The sequence below is a fragment of the Protopterus annectens genome, chromosome 8.part1 (genome assembly GCF_019279795.1).
Source record: "Protopterus annectens isolate FY-2018-M chromosome 8.part1, PAN1.0, whole genome shotgun sequence".
Lineage (NCBI taxonomy): Eukaryota > Metazoa > Chordata > Ceratodontiformes > Protopteridae > Protopterus > Protopterus annectens.
Window position 1 is genome coordinate 446,879,780 of NC_056742.1, and position 19,984 is coordinate 446,899,763.

Consider the following 19,984-nt stretch of genomic DNA (forward strand, 5'->3'; position numbering starts at 1 on the left):
CTCCTCCTCTAAAGCAGGTCTAAGTTACAGTCGGTAATGTGCAGGGTAGGGTGTGCTTTTATCGTGACTGATTGTGTAGATGGGACACAAACACTGAAAAGGACCTAAGTGATAAATTGCTTGTTTGCAGTAAGATAATCAGATTAATGTGCTAGCTTGAGTGTCAGAAATAATCAAGATGAAATTAAGTTTGTTGTGTTGCTGAGCTCTGTGGCATAAAGAGATAAAGGTCTGCATATGACCCAGATTACCAAAGTCCTGTTATCAACTTAGCTGCTGGAAGCACTGGTGAGGATTTAGCAAACAACAGCTCATTTATCATGGAGAGGTCTAAAGGCAAAACAGCCATAACCAGAGATGTGAGCTTAGAATATTAAGTTGGTGACAACAGCCTCATTAGCATGGAAGTGTAAATGTGAGAGCATAGAAATGTAATGCGGAAATGCAGATGCTTATGCCAACAACAAATGGGTGGTGTTAGCACCTAAAAAAAATACCTGATGGCTGCTTGAATGATGGCCTCTAGAATCGACTGTCAACCTAAGTGGAACAACTAAGATAATTAATCACAGAAGGCTGGCGGTCAGCAGGCAGTGGAAGTATAAATAAAATAAAAACATATTAAGCTTGATATGCTCAGCTGTAATACAAATGTCTACAAACTACAATAAACTACGAAGCAAAGAACCTTATTTATGAGATATCAAACTTAGAATCTTGTAAGTGGTCAAAAGGGAATCCCTGTGTCTGATTAATGGATTTTTTTTGTTTCCTCTGTGCTTTGTGTTATGTGTGTAATGTTTCATGAGCTTGTAATTAGGCAGGTTATTCACACTCAGGTTAACATGTCTTATACATGCTTGCCTATTAAAAAGGGCAATGTCACTCAAGCTCCAGTGAACCTAAGGAACCCGAAATCTGAGGAAAAGCTGTGAAAACTGCCTATAAACTTAATATATTTTGTAGATGAGGTCACAGGCCAAATGTTTAGATTGGACTGACTGGGGAGATGATTTTTTTGAGTTATGCTACAGAATCAGAATTGCCTAGGCATAGTAAAGCCTTGCTGAGTGTAATTATGGTGGCTGCCAAAAAAAAAACATTACTAGAAAATGGAAATCAGAATCTAGACCAACTTTACTAGAAGTGGAGAATATAGTAACAGATATAAAACAACTTGAATTGGGATCTTTAGAAAAGGGAAGGAGCAAACTACATAGAAAAAAAATGAGAATTGTGGGAACAATATATGCAGATCAGGAAGGAGGTTAAAGAGACAGGATATGAATGAGCCATATAATACTATAATGACTGGAAGGTTGATAAATGATTTATAATGTTTACAGCTACAGTTGTTTCAATGGTGTCTGTGATGTAAACTGTTTGCAACTAAAGTGATATCATTTTGTATGCCTTTCATTTATATAAATGTAAGTTTGCCTTTGTCATATGTAGAAATTTAATAAAGAGGTTGGAAAAAATGGTTATGTTTTGCATATGATATAAGCAGAATACATTCTGATATCTGTTAGGTGCAAAAGACACTATAAGGTAAGTTACCACGAATGAGTAGATGGACAAATAACAGTGCAGAATCCTCAAGACAAAGAAACATTCCTACAGTGGGGATAGGTCAGGCCTTGGGGGAGAATGCCCCCCCCCCCTGTTGTAGAAGATAAAGATGACAAAGTGGACTTTTGAGGATAAGAAAGAAATTATGTATTGTTAATATTCTGCAAGAAAACCAGAATTTCCAGACAGAAGATACAGAAAAAGATTAAGAAAGAAATTAGAGGAAAGAAAAATACTTGCACAAGAAAAACTGTCAGAAGCTTCAAATAGAAATTTGTGTTCAGGGGTGAGAGGATGACATAATGGTTAAGGTGTTTACCTTAAAGACACAAGGTGCAGGGTTTGATTCTCACATGGGGTATCTCGTTAGGCTTCAAATGGCCCAAAAGGGCAGTTAGCCTAGTACTAACCTATGAACCTATTAATACAGCAGATTTGTAATAAACTTTATATAGACCAAGAAACTGTGAGCCATTTAAAAAAAAGAAGTGGTTGAGGAAGTGCAAAAATTAAAAAAAAAAAACTAGAGATTTTTGAAATTTTGATTACATGTATAGATCTGCAATCGTGGGACTGCATACATTTCTGCTGACCTCACAAGACACAAACATAGTGAAAGTTTTAAAAAATAACGAGAATAAGTCTAAGATGACTTCCCTGGTTAGCTTAGCAGAAACATATCAGTGTGAAGCGGGAATGAAACTCATACCAGAAGTAGGAGAGACTCAGACAGCATCTGAATGTGCCAAAAACCTAAAAAAGAATATAAGGTGAAGGATCAGATGAGAAGGTAAGACATGTGGAAAATGCATAAATATAGTTGCAATTATAGAAAACTCTTGGAACGACTTCATGTTGATCAGGATCCAATGCAGGAATGGTTAAGGAGAGGTGAATTTAAACCAAAAATGAAAAGTTAATATTGGCAGCCCAAGATAGTGGACTACATACATGTTGCTTTACAATGTCCATTGAACATGTGAGAGAAACAGACAAATGTTGGTTTTGTCAAACAGAAGTAGAAAGAGTTACACATCTTGTTGCTGGTTCTAACATACTAATGGCAGAAGGACTGTATACTGAAAGGCATAGTAATGTGGCAAGACTACTGCACTGTGGATTGTGCAAACATTATAATGCTGAAGTAACTGAAAAACACTGGAAACATGAGCCACAAAGCATTACAGAAAAGGATGACGTTTATATCATGTGAGATCACCCATTACCAACAGTTCAGAAAATAGATAAGAGAAAACTAGATATAGTAGTCTAGGAAAAGAAGACAAAAGTAGCACTGATCATTGAAATTGCTACACCCAGTGACTACAGTGTCTTCCATAAAGAGAAATACAAAGTCATAAAATACCAAGATTTGCATGCAGAAACAAAGGTAATGTGGAAGAAGGATACCTAGACAGTTCCAATAGTAGTAAGAACAACAGATCTTACTAAAAAAAAAGAATTTACAATCATAGTTGCCCGTTCGATTCTCAGTTAGAGTGTCTTCTGTGTAGCGACATGCATGAATGGGCGTTCCTTCATTGAAGGTTGTGCGTTAGGCCCAGCAAGCCAGTACGTAAAAATCTACTGCCAATCATTGTGGCGACCCCTAACCAGGAAAAGCCGAAAGACACAAACAAACTTAGATATGTTACCAATACATGTAACTCCATACATATTACAGAAGGAGTCATTACTGGGCACATTGCAGGTGCTGTGAAGAGAGTCTATATCATAAGCTCGAAGTATAAAAAGAGTGAACGCTCTTTAATCCACACCAAATACGCGAAATCCCAAAAAAATCAAACTTACAGAACAGCAATTTTTTCCCAAGGGAAAAAAACGTCTGTTCCAAAAAAAAAAAAAAACCAAAAAAACCAAACACAACATAAAGTGGGGGGTGGGGCTTCACCCCCCACTTAAATACACTAACTCCAAGATTGTACCACAGTGGAGGAAACGGCAAAGTCCCGAGAATGGCCCAGCTATTTTTTTCCCACCATTTGACTTTATGGGACTTTGCATATTTAGTGTCGATTAAAGAGCGTTTGCTCTTTTTACACTTCGAGCTTATGATATAAACCCCTGTGAAGAGCACTTCTGGCTAACATCAACGATTAAAACAATACTATTTTCATGAACTTTAATCATATTTTGACTTAGACATTCCTGTCATGATATTAGAAACCCAAAAGACTTGCAGGAATTAAAAAAAGAGACAGACAAAAGAAAGATTTTGAGCGAGAGCATTAAGGAATATAACTGTTAATAAAATAAGGATTAATGGTAATGCTGGTGATAAACATTCTATACAAAGGCCTGGTTAAAGAAGATAACTAATATTAGATGTCATGTCTATGTCCTGCAGTTAAGCTTAACTAGATCTATGCAGTTGTTCTTCAAGGGACATATGGAACATTATAAAGATATTAGGCTTGGTATATTGCCAAACTAATCTATGTGGAGGGGCAGCACCATCAGAACTGTATGGGTAGAGCACAGTGGGTCTATGTTCAGCTATTGAATGGAACTTCCATCGAATGAGTGAACATCAAACTCTATCCATTGAACTTTCATTCAATGAGCATTCATTTTATCAATGGGAAAAGTAACTAGTTGGCCACCACTTCCCTGTGTGCCCCACTGCACTCTTTCAAACCAACCCAGGTGGGGGGCTTTGCCACCCACCCCCTAACTATATATACCAATGTTGTGACCGCACTACAGCAATGAAAAGGGCAGCTGGAGAAGTGGTGGCCAACTAGTTTGTTTCCCTGTCGATGCAATAAACATTTGCTGAATTAACGTTCAGTGCATTGGGTTTGATGTTTATTCATTTTATGGAAGTCCCATTCGATGGCTGAACATAGACCCAATCACAACATGAGTGGTAAAAACAGCAATAACTCATTTAGTTGTCACATTAGGCTTACTTTGAATTTGTATCCTGGGTTATTCTTCAGACCTATTACTGAATTATCTGAAATTACCCTCTGACCTATCCAGATCTCCTCAGTCCCTGCAAGTAGACAGTACAAAGTTAAAAAGAAATCTATTCTGGACCTTGCTTCTATGTGTTATAGAGAAAGATGTAAATTATTTGTTATTTCAGTAGTTAGCTTGTGGTTGTCAGAAAGTTTAGGAGATTGAATAATTTATTTTCATATAAGGATGTCCATAAATCACTATAGGATTAAACGTGGCACTGCATAGACCTGTTTGTCCTTATTTATTTGAAGAATACATTTTTTGGTTGGTCCAGTTTATAGGTGGCAATACTTTACATGAGATCTGACTATTTTTGTTTTTGACAATCATTTTTTGTTTGTAATAGGAAAGGTTCAGTAAGTGTACCTTTAATAGTTATGTTTTTGACTTTTAGCAGTTACAGATTATTTTTTTCAAACAAGATTTGAAGCTCCAGTTCTAGATTTTTTATTTGTTCTTCAGTATCTGAGATTTGCTATTTATGCAGTTTGCTTTCGAATAAGATAACTTGAATTAGTGCCCCCCACACTGTCTGCATCATCTTTAAATGCATGTCTTCTTCAACGTCATCTGTTACAGTTCCCTATCCATCGTGCTTACTTTGTCATCACTCAGCAATTCATAGTTCATGAGCAGTTATTAGGCATGCAGTCCAGGAGAACATTGAGGAGCCTGTAGCCCAAATTCTCCAAAACACTGTTCTGGTTAAGTGACTTGCTCAAGCTCCCAATGTAAGTAAATGAAGGCTGAAGACACCACAGGAAGTAACTCATTAACAGCTCGTAGCCTTAGTTGTATTTGCCAGCTGTCCCACTTATACCTTTTTGCCAGTCCCTAGCTTCCACTGGAGATCTAATGCATGGTGTGCCCAAGTGCATGCCAGCCCCAGGATAGGCCCACCCATCCTCCTTTTCCAGTTCCTCAGACACAGGAGCAGCTAATTAAATCTGTATCCCATGGCCATAGTCAGGGCTTTATTCTTCTGTGACACAACACTAGGCTATGGTTGTTATCTCAGCAGTACTTAATGGTTGTGAGCATCACCAGCCCCGTAATATAAAGGGATGAAACCTGTGCTCCACCTCAGATGACCTGTGGTCAGTTAGCAGCATGTACATTGGATGAAATGGCTGTGGGAGGATAAGAATAAGAAACCAATGCTAGCTTGCCCCTTGTGTCAATATGGTAGTGGTTTGGCTCACTCCCTTTGCAACACCTGGAGTGCCTATGTATCACCCAAGGCAGTGATCCTGGAGTAAACATGCTCAAACAGTGCATTACTTGGCCAGTAGACATTATCATGTGTCATACATGCATGTCATGATAGCAGCGATAGTGCAGCATGCAAGCTGCACTATCGCTGCTACCATGACGTGCATGTATGACACATGCATGTCATGGTAGCAGCGATAGTGCAGTGCACAAGCTGCTGGGAGTTGGAAACTAGTAGCATAAACAAAGTAGCCACATCCTCTCAGATTGATGGCACTGCTCTCACTGCCTGACTCTCACTTCATATGGAAATGAAAGGGCCAGCATGCTTTCATCCCAGGAAGGAGTGAGTATATCCATTAGGTACTCTGGGAGGAAGCTTGATGTTCATTGAGGGGGTAGAAGAACCCAAAAGGGGGTCACTAAACATGTTGAAAACATGCTAGCTTTGTTGATTTTGATGTGCATAAAGTTTAGCAAAATTTGCTTGTGAGATAGTAGCTCTCAAAACACCACGTTTGTGTGTAGATCCAAATTAGTAGCAGGGAGCTGTAAGTACGCAGTCTTTGGAGAAATGGAACCAGCCATTAATCCTTTAATTGTTAAAAATGATAAACCTTATTGCAACTGTCATCAGATAAAAAGTATAGTAATTGAGGTAATCAGATATGCAGTGATGTGATATGTACCTCTGCTAATGATGCTAAGATAAAACATAGAATAAATATTCCATGAAAAGAAGGAAGGCATCTTCCCTTCCCTACAGAAATTTAAAAAAATACAAATAAGAGAACTGCTTTAGACAGGCTACATTAAGGCATCCTAATATCACCAAATAGTCCTTAGATGGATAAGAACTTGATAACAAGGGCAAGGTAGATTTTGAAATGAACTGTAGAAACTGTTACTAACTGCACCCAGCATTCATAAGAACATAAAAATAAAAACAATGATTACCAGCTCAAGTCCTGTTGTAAACCTGTAGTGAACATAGCATCTAAGAATATAAAAAGGTCTCACAACCTGTTACAGTGCACTCACTACATTTTATAGTTTACATACCGAGTACCTGTATTTTACAGCACAGACCAATTAATGCCATTTTACAATAAATAGCTACATGGCTGGATATTGCAATATGCAAACATTTGTATTTTATGCCATATAGATTATGTTTATTGTTTATATTTAAAGGTTGCTTGATGTGCTAAAATGTAAATTGTTCTTTTGCGGTATAATGGATCACATGTAAACAAAACGTTTCATCTAACAGGAGGCATTAAAGAAGTTCCTTCGATTTTTTTTGCTACCTGGGTATGTACAAAATCCAGTTAGAAACCATATCATCTTCAGATTGTTGTAGTCTGTTATGCTTGCTGTCAGTAAAAATAGTTTACTATGTTATTTGCTTGTTACATTCCTTTTTTTCATTTCTAGAGGATAGCTTATTGCATCACACCAGAAAATGAACATCATCTTGTTGCCCAAGGAAATGTAAGACAGTTTAAGGTCAGTATTTTTGAAGTCTACTTTAATATGCAAGTTTGAGATGTTAAATAATTCTGCAGTGTATACAGAAGAGCTCCAAAAGCTGAACATTAAAATTACAAATGGTTAGCTATGTGATGCTCTGCAAACAAATGATAATATTATAATGAACACGTCACTTACTTCACTTTCATTCAGTTGATACTATTACCATTTGACTTTAGAAATAGTGACACATTTTTTACATTTTGTTGTAAAGTAAATAAGTGTTCCAACAGCTTTTTTTTAGTATTTATGTGTTTAGGATTGTACCTGTTGTAAAAGAAATGATCAAATACTAGTTTATCAAATGTGAGATCTTTTGCATCCATACACATAAATTTGGATATGGTTCACATGCTACAAAATGGGAAATAATTGTAATAATAGTATGTGTGAATATGGTGGGGTAGTACTGTGGTTTGCTATACTAGTTACAGTGGTTAGAATGCAGTGTACTACCTTTGTTGTGTTGTCTTGAGGAAACAAGCAGTATATGAAGCAATATGTGGTTCACAAGCAGTGAGAAATAATATGAATCTTGTGTCATGCAGAACAGTGAAAAAGAGGCAATGCTATCAATACCGTTACACTAGCTTCAGAAATTTGATGTTTTCTTCAGTAAAACTCGTACTGTGTTAATAACGTGCAAAGAAAACCCCAGGATATTTACATATGACTATACAAACATAGGAACAACAGTAGCCAAGTGATCACAGGGACTATAAGAAGACCACAGGATATTTATATATAAATACACAAACATGGGAAATCAGTAGGCAAATGATCACAAGTACCATATGATGCTTAGCCATATACACCTTTAAGTCGTCACATTTAAAAGTTCTTCCAGGCTGTTATGAGCACTTAATAGTCCTCCCCTCCCAAATCAAGCAGGGCCAGACATGATAAGCCTGGTGTAAATTTGTGTGTATCAATCCAATCATCAAGACTAGCCTTAAAGCCAGACAAAGCAGTTTTTTTGTACCGTAATGGCATCTTATTCCATAGACTGCAGTTTTTTACCGATTTGTTGACTAGGTAAGCTTATTGGACTCAGTTGTGCCTTTTTAGGGGTGACCAGAGTGTATTGCCTTAAGTCACTTGCTGTTCAGATTCAGACAGTAAACAAATGAAGGAGTAAGGAATCAAACCCTGTTCCCTGGGCACAGAACATGGTTAATTAACAGCCCAGATCTTTTAGTCTTCTATGCTAACTGTCAAATAATGTTATGTAGACACACAATGTCTTTGCTATCCTTTACAAGCAGCTAATAGAATGGTTTATTCAGTTAGTAATGTATTTGTTGCTGCATATTTAGGTCTGTAGTTTGGGTATTTGTAGACCCACTGGAAGTGCAAAGAAATAATAGGTCAAATATGATTGTGTACAAACCAGCAAAAGCAAGGAAAACGAAAACTTCAAAAACGCACACAAATAGACGGAAGGAGGCAGGCTGTCAAAAGGTAGATAAAAACCACGCACAGTGGGTGCAGATGGATATATTTTAACGTATAACAAGTTTATTAGTACAAGACACGTTTTCGTCTCACCAAAATGGGAAACTTCTTCAGAAAGAATATAACAAAGTGTCACTGAAAACTTTAAAATATTTAAAAGTTCCGCCCGAAGGCCAATTAAAACTGTTAACCAATCCGTAGCTCTCACAAAGTTAAAGGTAAAGGTACTAGTAATCTGCGAGCACCTAAACACATAAAAACAAATTGACTTGTGAATGTCATTCTATGCAATCAAGTGTGTCAAATGCGTAAACAAACAAGTTTGTGAATCATGCATTTAACAATTCACATACTAGTTCATAATAACATTAATAAAGTGTCACAAAGACTGAAACTAAAAGAGCAAACAATGTTGTTGGTTGAATGTAATACAAAACTAAATGATAAATCAAAAAGAGTTGTTAAAAAATAATTATCTTAAAACGCTCTTCAGTTTCAGCAAGCAAGTAACGTTACAGCTGTCATTAAGACCCGGGACACAGAATGCGTTCAAAAGAAGTTGCCATTCCAGTTCCCGACATTCTAGTTGAATGGAAAATGGACCACCTCTGATGTCCCATGCTACCTAGTCTATAGCTAGAAACTAAAAGCAGTGATCAGGTTTTGCATTAATATGTTTAGCTAGCGTGTTGTCGCTTTTGTTTTTAGAAATGGCATACATGTGCTCGTAGACCCTATCTCGTAGTCTACGATCAGTTTTTCCTACATAGAAAACATTACAAGTTTTGCACTTAGCTAAATAAACTATGCTTTTAGAATTACAATCAAGTTTGTGCTTAATATAATATTTCTTATTAGCTATCTCAAAATAACTACTTCTTGTTACGTGTTGACACATGTTACAAGCCCCACAAATTTGTAATTTAACAATTTGGTCTGGAGTAGTGGTATTAACAAAGTCTGCGAATCACTGACTATATTAGAGTCTCTAATGGGTAGTTTAACAATTTGCTCTTTAGTAGTGGTATTAACAAAGTCTGCAAATCACTGACAATATTAGAGTCTCTAATGGGGAGTTTAACAGTTTGCTTTGGAGTAGTTGTATTAACAAAGTCTGGAATCACTGACTATATTAGAGTCTCTAATGGGTCGTTTAACAATTTGCTCTTGAGTAGTGCTATTAACAACGTCTTGGAAACACTGACTATATTAGAGTCTCTAATGGGTAGTTTAACAGTTTGCTCTGGAGTAGTGGTATTAACAAAGTCTGGGAATCACTGACTATATTAGAGTCTCTAATGGGTAGTTTAACACTTTGCTCTGGAGTAGTGGTATTAACAAAGTCTGTGAATCACTGACTATATTAGAGTCTCTAAAGGGTAGTTTAACAACTTGCTCTGGAGTAGCGGTATTAACAAAGTCTGGGAATCACTGACTATATTAGAGTCTCTAATGGGTAGTTTAACAATTTGCTCTGGAGTAGCGGTATTAACAATGTCTGTGAATCACTGACTATATTAGAGTCTCTAATGGGTAGTTTAACAATTTGCTCTGGAGTAGTGGTATTAACAAAGTCTGGGAATCACTGACTATATTAGAGTCTCTAATGGGTAGTTTAACAATTTGCTCTGGAGTAGTGGTATTAACAAAGTCTGCGAATCACTGACTATATTAGAGTCTCTAATGTGTTGTTTAAAAATTTCCTCTGGAGTAGTGGTATTAACAAAGTCTGCAAATCACTGACTATATTAGAGTTTCTAATAGGTAGTTTAACAATTTGCTATACAGTAGTGGTATTAACAAAGTCTGCCAATCACTGCCTATATTAGAATCACTAATGGGTAGTTTAACAATTTGCTCTGGAATAGTGGTATTAGAAAAGTCTGGGAATCACTGACTATATTAGAGTGTCTAATGGGTGGTTTAACAATTTGCTCTGGAGTAGTGGTATTAAAAAAGTCTGCGAATCACTGACTATATTAGAATCACTAATGGGTAGTTTAACAATTTGCTCTGGAGTAGTGGAATTAACAAGGTCTGGGAATCATTGACTATATTAGAGACTCTAATGGGTAGTTTAATAATTTGCTCTGGAGTGGCTTTATTAATTAATTCTGCAAATCACTGACTATATTAGAGTCTCTAATCGGTAGTTTAACAATTTGCTCTGGAGTAGTGCTATAAACAAAGTCTGGGAATCACTGACTATATTAGAGTCTCTAATGGGTAGTTTAACAATTTGCTCTGGAGTAGTGGTATTAACAAAGTCTGGGAATCACTGACTATATTAGAGTCTCTAATGGGTAGTTTAACACTTTGCTCTGGAGTAGTGGTATTAACAAAGTCTGTGAACCACTGACTATATTTGAGTCTCTAATGGGTAGTTTAACAATTTACACTGGAGTAGTGGTATTAATAAGTCTGCAAATCACTGACTATATTAGAGTCTCTAATGGGTTGTTTAGCAATTTGCTCCGGAGTAGCGGTATTAAATCAGTCTGTGAATCACTGACTATATTCGAGGCTCTAATGGGTCATTTACCAATTTGCTCTGGAGTAGAGGTATTAACAAAGTCTGTGAATCACTGACTATATTTGAGTTTAACAAATTGCTCTGGATTAGTGGTATTAACAAAGTCTGTGAATCACTGACTATATTAGAGTCTCTAATGGGTCGTTTAACAATTTGGTCTGGAATAGGGGTATTAACAAAGTCTGCAAATCACTGACTATATTAGAGTCTCTAATGGGTAATTTAACAATTTGCTCTGGAATAGTGATATTAACAAAGTCTGTGAATCACTGACTATATTAGAGTTTCTAATGGGTAGTTTAACAATTTGCTCTGGAGTAGTGATATTAACAAAGTCTGGGAATCACTGACTATATTAGAGCCTCTAATGGGTAGTTTAACAATATGCTCTGGAGTAGTGGTATTAACAAAGTCTGGGAATCACTGATTAAATTAGAGTCCCTAATGGGTAGTTTAACAATTTGCTCTGGAGTAGTGATATTAACAAAGTCTGCAATTCACTGACTATATTCGAGTCTCTAATAGGAAGTTTAACAATTTGCTTTGGAGTAGTAGTAATAATAAGTCTGTGAATCACTGACTATATTAGAGTCTCTAATGGGTCATTTAACAATTTGCTCTGGAGTAGCGGTATTAATAAAGTCTGAGAATCACTGACTATATTAGAGTCTCTAATGGGTCGTTTAACAATTTGCTCTGGAGTAGTGATATTAAAATGTGTGAGAATCGCTGACTATATTAGAGTCTCTAATGGGTCGTTTAACAATTTGCTCTGGAGTAGCGGTATTAACAAATTCTGTGAACCACTGACTATATTCAAGTCTCTAATGGGTAGTTTAACAATTTACTCTGGAGTAGTGGTATTAATAAGTATGCGAATCACTGACTATATTAGAGTCTCTAATGGGTCGTTTAGCAATTTGCTCCGGAGTAGCGGTATTAACACAGTCTGTGAATCACTGACTATATTCGAGTCTCTAATGGGTCGTTTAACAATTTGCTCTGGAGTAGCGGTATTAACAAAGTCTGTGAATCACTGACTATATTCGAGTCTCTAATGGGTAGTTTATCAGTTTGTTCTGGAGTAGCGGTATTAACAAAGTCTGTGAATCACTGACTATATTTGAGTCTCTAATGGGTCATTTAACAATTTGCTCTGGATTAGTGGTATTAACAAAGTCTGCGAATCACTGACTATATTAGAGTCTCTAATTGGTCGTTTAACAATTTGCTCTGGAATAATGATATTAACAAAGTCAGTGAATCACTGACTATATTAGAGTCCCTAATGGGTAGTTTAACAATTTGCTGTGGAGTAGTGGTATTAATAAGTCTGCGAATCACTGACTATATTAGAGTCTCTAATGGGTCGTTTAGCAATTTGCTCCGGAGTAGCGGTATTAACACAGTCTGTGAATCACTGACTATATTCGAGTCTCTAATGGGTCATTTAACAATTTGCTCTGGAGTAGCGGTATTAACAAAGTCTGTGAATCACTGACTATATTCGAGTCTCTAATGGGTAGTTTATCAGTTTGTTCTGGAGTAGCGGTATTAACAAAGTCTGTGAATTACTGACTATATTTGAGTCTCTAATGGGTCATTTAACAATTTGCTCTGGATTAGTGGTATTAACAAAGTCTGCGAATCACTGACTATATTAGAGTCTCTAATTGGTCGTTTAACAATTTGCTCTGGAATAATGATATTAACAAAGTCTGCGAATCACTGAATATATTAGAGTCCCTAATGGGTAGTTTAACAATTTGCTGTGGAGTAGTGGTATTAACAAAGTCTGGGAATCACTGACTATAGCAGAGTCTCTAATGGGTAGTTTAAAAAATTGCTCTGGAATGGCATTATTAACAAATTCTGTGAATCACTGACTATATTAGAGTCTCTAATGGGTCATTTAACGATTTGCTCTGGATTAGCGGTATTAACAAAGTCTGAGAATCACTGACTATATTACAGTCTCTAATGGGTCATTTAACAATTTGCTCTGGATTAGCAGTATTAGCAAAGTCTGAGAATCATTGACTATATTAGAGTCTCTAATGGGTCGTTTAACAATTTGCTCTGGAGTAGTGATATTAAAATATGTGAGAATCACTGACTATATTAGAGTCTCTAATGGGTCGTTTAACAATTTGTTCTGGAGTAGCGGTATTAACAAAGTCTGCGAATCACTGTCTATATTAGAGTCTCTAATGGGACGTTTAACATTTTGCTCTGGATTACCGGTATTAACAAAGTCTGAGAATCACTGACTATATTAGAGTCTCTAATGGGTCATTTAACAATTTGCTCTTGATTAGCAGTATTAACAAAGTCTGAGAATCACTGACAATATTAGAGTCTCTAATGGGTCGTTTAACAATTTGCTCTGGAGTAGCGATATTAAAATGTGTGAGAATCACTGACTATATTAGAGTCTCTAATGGGTCGTTTAACAATTTGCTCTGGAGTAGCGGTATTAACAAAGTTTGCGAATCACTGTCTATATTAAAGTCTCTAATGGGTAGTTTAACAATTTGCTCTGGAGTAGTGGTATTAACAAAGTCTGGGAATCACTGACAATATTAGAGTCTCTAATGGGTAGTTTATTAATTTGCTCTGGAGTAGCGGTATTAACAATGTCTGTGAATCACTGACTATATTAGAGTCTCTAATGGGTAGTTTAACAATTTGCTCTGGAGTAGTAGTATTAAAAAAGTCTCTGAATCCCTGACTATATTAGAGTCTCTAAGGGGTAGTTTAACAATTTGCTCTGGAGTAGTGGTATTAACAAAGTCTGCGAATCACTGACTATATAGAGTCTCTCATGGGTAGTTTAACAATTTGCTCTGGAGTAGTGGTATTAACAAAGTCTGCGAATCACTGACTATATAGAGTCTCTCATGGGTCTTTTAACAATTTGATCTGGAGTACTGATATCAGCAAAGTCTGGGAATCACTGACTATATTAGAGTCTCTAATGGGTCGTTTAACAAGTTGGTCTGGAGTAGCGATATTAACAAAGTCTGCGAATCACTGACTAAATTCGAGTCTCTAATGGGTCATTTAACAATTTGCTCTGGAGTAGTGGTATTAACAAAGTCTGGGAATCACTGACCATATTAGAGTCTCTAATCGGTCGTTTAACAATTTGCGCTGAAGTAGTGGTATTAATAAGTCTGCGAATCAATGACTATATTAGAGTCTCTAATGGATCGTTTAGCAATTTGCTCCGGAGTAGCGGTATTAACACAGTCTGTGAATCACTGACTATATTTGAGTCTCTAATGGGTCGTTTAACAATTTGCTCTGGAGTAGCGGTATTAACAAAGTCTGCGAACCACTGACTATATTCGCGTCTCTAATGGGTAGTTTAACAATTTACTCTAGAGTAGTGGTATTAATAAGTCTGTGGATCACTGACTATATTAGAGTCTCTAATGGGTCGTTTAGCAATTTGCTCTGGAGTAGCGGTATTAACACAGTCAGTGACTTACTGACTATATTCGAGTCTCTAATGGGTCGTTTAACAATTTGCTCTGGAGTAGCGGTATTAACAAAGTCTGCGAATCACTGACTATATTCGAGTCTCTAATGGGTAGTTTAACAGTTTGCTCTGGAGTAGCGGTATTAACAAAGTCTGCGAATCACTGACTATATTTGAGTCTCTAATGGGTCATTTAACAATTTGCACTGGATTAGTGGTATTAACAAAGTCTGCGAATCACTGACTATATTAGAGTGTCTAATGGGTAGTTTAACAGTATGCTCTGGAATAATGATATTAACAAAGTCTACAAATCACTGACTATATTAGAGTCCCTAATGGGTAGTTTAACAATTTGCTGTTGTGTAGTGGTATTAACAAAGTCTGGGAATCACTGACTATATTAGAGTCTCTAATGGGTAGTTTAACAACTTGCTCTGGAGTAGTGGTATTAACAAAGTCAGGGAATCACTGACTATATTAGAGTCTGTAATGGGTAGTTTAACAAATTGCTCTGGAATGGTGTTAACAAATTCTGCGAATCACTGACTATATTAGAGTCTCTAATGGGTCGTTTAACAATTTGCTCTGGAGTAGTGATATTAACAAAGTCTGGGAATCACTGACTATATTCGAGTCTCTAATAGGTAGTTTAACATTTTGCTTTGGAGTAGTAGTAATAATAAGTCTGTGAATCACTGACTATATTAGAATCCCTAATGCGTCGTTTAACAATTTGCTATGGAGTAGCGGTATTGACAAAATCTGAGAATCACTGACTATATTAGAGTCTCTAATGGGTCATTTAACAATTTGCTCTGGAGTAGCGGTATTAACAAAATCTGAGAATCACTGACTATATTAGAGTCTCTAATGGGTCATTTAACAATTTGCTCTGGAGTAGTGATATTAAAATGTCTGAGAATCACTGACTATATTAGAGTCTCTAATGGGTCATTTAACAATTTGCTCTGGAGTAGCGGTATTAACAAAGTCTGTGAATCACTGTCTATATTAGAGTCTCTAATGGGTAGTTTAACAATTTGCTCTGGAGTAGTGGTATTAACAAAGTCTGGGAATCACTGACTATATTAGAGTCTCTAATGGGAAGTTTATTAATTTGCTCTGGAGTAGCGGTATTAACAATGTCTGTGAATCACTGACTATATTAGAGTCTCTAATGGGTAGTTTAACAATTTGGTCTGGAGTAGTGGTATTAACAAAGTCTCTGAATCCCTGACTATATTACAGTCTCTAATGAGTAGTTTAACAATTTGCTCTGGAGTAGTGATATTAACAAAGTCTGGGAATCACTGATATATATTAGAGTCTCTAATGGGTAGTTTAACAATTTGCTCTGGAGTGGTGGTATTAACAAAGTCTGCGAATCACTGAATATATTAGAGTCTCTAATTGGTAGTTTAACAATTTGCTCTGGAATAGTGGTATTAACAAAGTCTGCAAATCACTGACTATATTAGAGTCTCTAATGGGTAGTTTAACAATTTGCTCTGGAGTAGTGATATTAACAAAGTCTGGGAATCACTGACTATATTAGAGTCCCTAATGGGTAGTTTAACAATTTGCTCTGGAGTAGCGGTATTAACAAAGTCTGTGAATCACTGACTATATTAGAGTCTCTAATGGGTAGTTTAACAGTTTGCTCTGGAGTAGTGGTATTAACAAAGTCTGCAAATAACTGAGTATATTAGAGTCTCTAATGGGTAGTTTAACAATTTGCTCTGGAGTAGTGGTATTAACAAAGTCTGGGAATCACTGACTATATTCGAGTCTCTAATGGGTAGTTTAACAATTTGCTCTGGAGCAGTGGTATTAACAAAGTCTGGGAATCCCTGACTATATTAGAGTCTCTAATGGGTAGTTTAATACTTTGCTCTGGAGTAGTGGTATTAACAAAGTCTGTGAATCACTGACTATATTAAAGTCTCTAATGGGTAGTTTAACAATTTGCTCTGGAGTAGTGGTATTAACAAAGTCTGTGAATCACTGACTATATTAGAGTCTCTAATGGGTAGTTTAACAATATGCTCTGGAGTAGTGGTATTAACAAAGTCTGGGAATCACTGACTATATTAGAGTCTCTAATGGGTAGTTTAACAATTTGCTCTGGAGTAGTGGTATTAACAAAGTCTGGGAATCACTGACTATATTAGAGTCTCTAATGGGTAGTTTAACAATTTGCTCTGGAGTAGTGGTATTAAAATCTGGGAAACACTGACTATATTAGAGTCTGTAATGGGTAGTTTAACAAATTGCTCTGGAATGGTGTTAACAAATTCTGCGAATCACTGACTATATTAGAGTCTCTAATGGGTTGTTTAACAATTTGCTCTGGAGTAGTGATATTAACAAAGTCTGCAAATCACTGACTATATTAGAGTCTCTAATGGGTCGTTTAACAATTTGCTCTGGAGTAGCGGTATGAACAAAGTCTGCGAATCACTGACTATATTCGAGTCTTTAATAGGTAGTTTAACAATTTGCTTTGGAGTAGTAGTAATAAGTCTGTGAATCACTGACTATATTAGAGTCTCTAATGGGTCATTTATCAATATGCTCTGAAGTAGCAGTATTAACAAAGTCTGCGAATCTGCAAATCACTGACTATATTAGAGTCTCTAATGTGTCGTTTAACAATTTACTCTGGAGTAGCGGTATGAACAAAGTCTGCGAATCACTGACTATATTCGAGTCTTTAATAGGTAGTTTAACAATTTGCTTTCGAGTAGTAGTAATAAGTCTGTGAATCACTGACTATATTAGAGTCTCTAATGGGTCATTTATCAATTTGCTCTGAAGTAGCAGTATTAACAAAGTCTGCGGTTCACTGACTATGTTCTAGTCTCTAATGGGTAGTTTAACAATTTGCTCTGGAGTAGTGGTATTAGCAAAGTCTGCGAATCACTGACTATATTAGAGTCTCTAATGAGTCTTTTAACAATTTGATCTGGAGTAGTGATATCAGCAAAGTCTGGGAATTACTGACTATATTAGAGTCTCTAATGGGTCGTTTAACAAGTTGGTCTGGAGTAGCGATATGAACAAAGTCTGCGAATCACTGACTAAATTCGAGTCTCTAATGGGTCGTTTAACAATTTGCTCTGGAGTAGTGGTATTAACAAAGTCTGTGAATCACTGACTATATTAGAGTCTCTAATGGGTCCTTTAACAATTTGCTCTGGAGTAGTGGTATTAACAAAGTCTGTGAATCACTGACTTCATTAGAGTCTCTAATGTGTAGTTTAACAATTTGCTCTGGAATAGTGATATTAACAAAGTCTGTGAATCACTGACTATATTAGAGTCTCTAATGGGTAGTTTAATAATTTGCTCTGGAGTAGTGGTATTAACAAAGTCTGCGAATCACTGACTATATAGAGTCTCTCATGGGTAGTTTAACAATTTGCTCTGGAGTAGTGGTATTAACAAAGTCTGTGAATCACTGACTATATTAAATTCTCTAATGTGTCATATAACAATTTGGTCTGGAGTAGCGTTATTAACAAAATCTGTGAATCACTGAGTATATTCGAGTCTCTAGTGGGTCGTTTAACAATTTGCTCTGGAGTTGTGGTATTAACAAAATCTTTGATTCACTATCTGTATTAGTATCTCTAATGGGTAGTTTAACAATTTGCTCTTGAGTAGTGGTATTAACAAAGTCTGGGAATCACTGACTATATTAGAGTCTCTAATGGGTAGTTTACCAATTTGCTCTGGAGTAGTGGTATTAATAAAGTCTGGGAGTCACTGACTATATTAGAGTCTCTAATGGGTAGTTTAGCAATTTGCATGGAGTAGTGGTATTAACAAAGTCTGGGAATCACTGACTATATTAGAGTCTCTAATGGGTAGTTTAACAATTTGCTCTGGAGTATTGATATTAACAAAGTCTGTAAATTACTGACTATGTTAGAGTCTCTAGTGGGTCGTTTAACAATTTGTTCTGGAGTAGCAGTATTAACAAAGTGTGCAAATCACTGACTATATTCGAGTCTCTAATGGGTTGTTTAACAATTTACTCTATGGTAGTGGTATTAACAGAGTCTGCAAATCACTGACTATATTAGAATCTCTAATGGGTAGCTTAACAATTTGCTCTGGAGTAGTGGTATTAACAAAGTCTGGGGATCACTGACTATATCCATTTTTAGAAGTATAATTAAGTCATTCAATGGCTGGGTAATTGAAGTCCTATACCTGGAAGGTATTTGCTTTCATATATCCCTCTCTGTGGTATCAAGGTAATTCCCATTATCTCCTGTCTTTTTGATGAATAAGATGCTTGATAGGGCACCATTTTTAACAGCTTTATTTTATTATCACTTAAGTCACAGGCAAACTTACATTTATATAAAAGAAAACAAATCATATTAACATGTTTCCAGCTACATACATTATACATCATTTGTTCTTTTGTATAACTATAATCAATACAACATTACATAAATTGCTCAGTTCATGCCTTCCATTAAACATCACTCTTTCTCCACAACATCATTCTGTGTGTACTGTCTGTACACTTTCTAGTTTTTTTCTATGTAATTTTCTCCCACCCCTTTCTAAAGATCCCACTTTCAGTTCTTTTATCTCTGTTACAATATTCAGTACTTCAGATGTAGTTGGTTAGACTTTGATTTCCATTCTTAGTAATTGATCTTTTGGCAACCAGCAGAATTACACTGAAGAAGACCTTACTATGTTTATGCAATTCAGATCCTATGTCCCAGCTCAAAAGAATCATTACCTTAGTTTCGGCAATTTACTCACCAAATATTTCTGACAGAGTACTCTTCAGGGAATTTTTTAAAGTCTGCCAAATCATTACACTCCCAAACATGTTCCCAGTTACCTTTTTCTTGCCTGTTACACCTCCAACATTTGCCATCTGAAGTCTACTTGCAGTATGAAAATTCCAAGCAAAAATCCTAAATCTTCTAGATTTTGTTGCCTAGTTGAGAGCCATGCATATATCCTCCCACTGTTACATTGTAAATTGCTTATCCAATCTCTCTCTTCCCAGTCCTTTCTAACCTCCTCTGATTGATTCCTATAGTTATTGTACATTTAATTTGCCCTACTAATTATGCATCTTTAACAGCAGTTTCTGTTAATAGACTCAACTAAAAACTCTACCGAGCAGGTCTTTCACTTAGGACTCCCACATCCCTTTCTCTTTGGCTGTA

The 19,984-nt window shown here is 36.3% G+C and overlaps 1 protein-coding gene across 2 annotated transcripts in view; it reads left to right on the forward strand.

The window, feature by feature from the left end:
- SLC6A2 (solute carrier family 6 member 2) overlaps positions 1 to 19,984 on the forward strand; it is a 1,697,790-nt gene that overhangs the window by 1,641,052 nt on the left and 36,754 nt on the right. For both annotated transcript variants that reach the window (XM_044082002.1, XM_044082003.1), the window contains exon 14: positions 7,210 to 7,281. In XM_044082002.1, the coding sequence (XP_043937937.1) occupies positions 7,210 to 7,281 (72 nt within the window). The remainder of the gene's footprint in view (positions 1 to 7,209; positions 7,282 to 19,984) is intronic.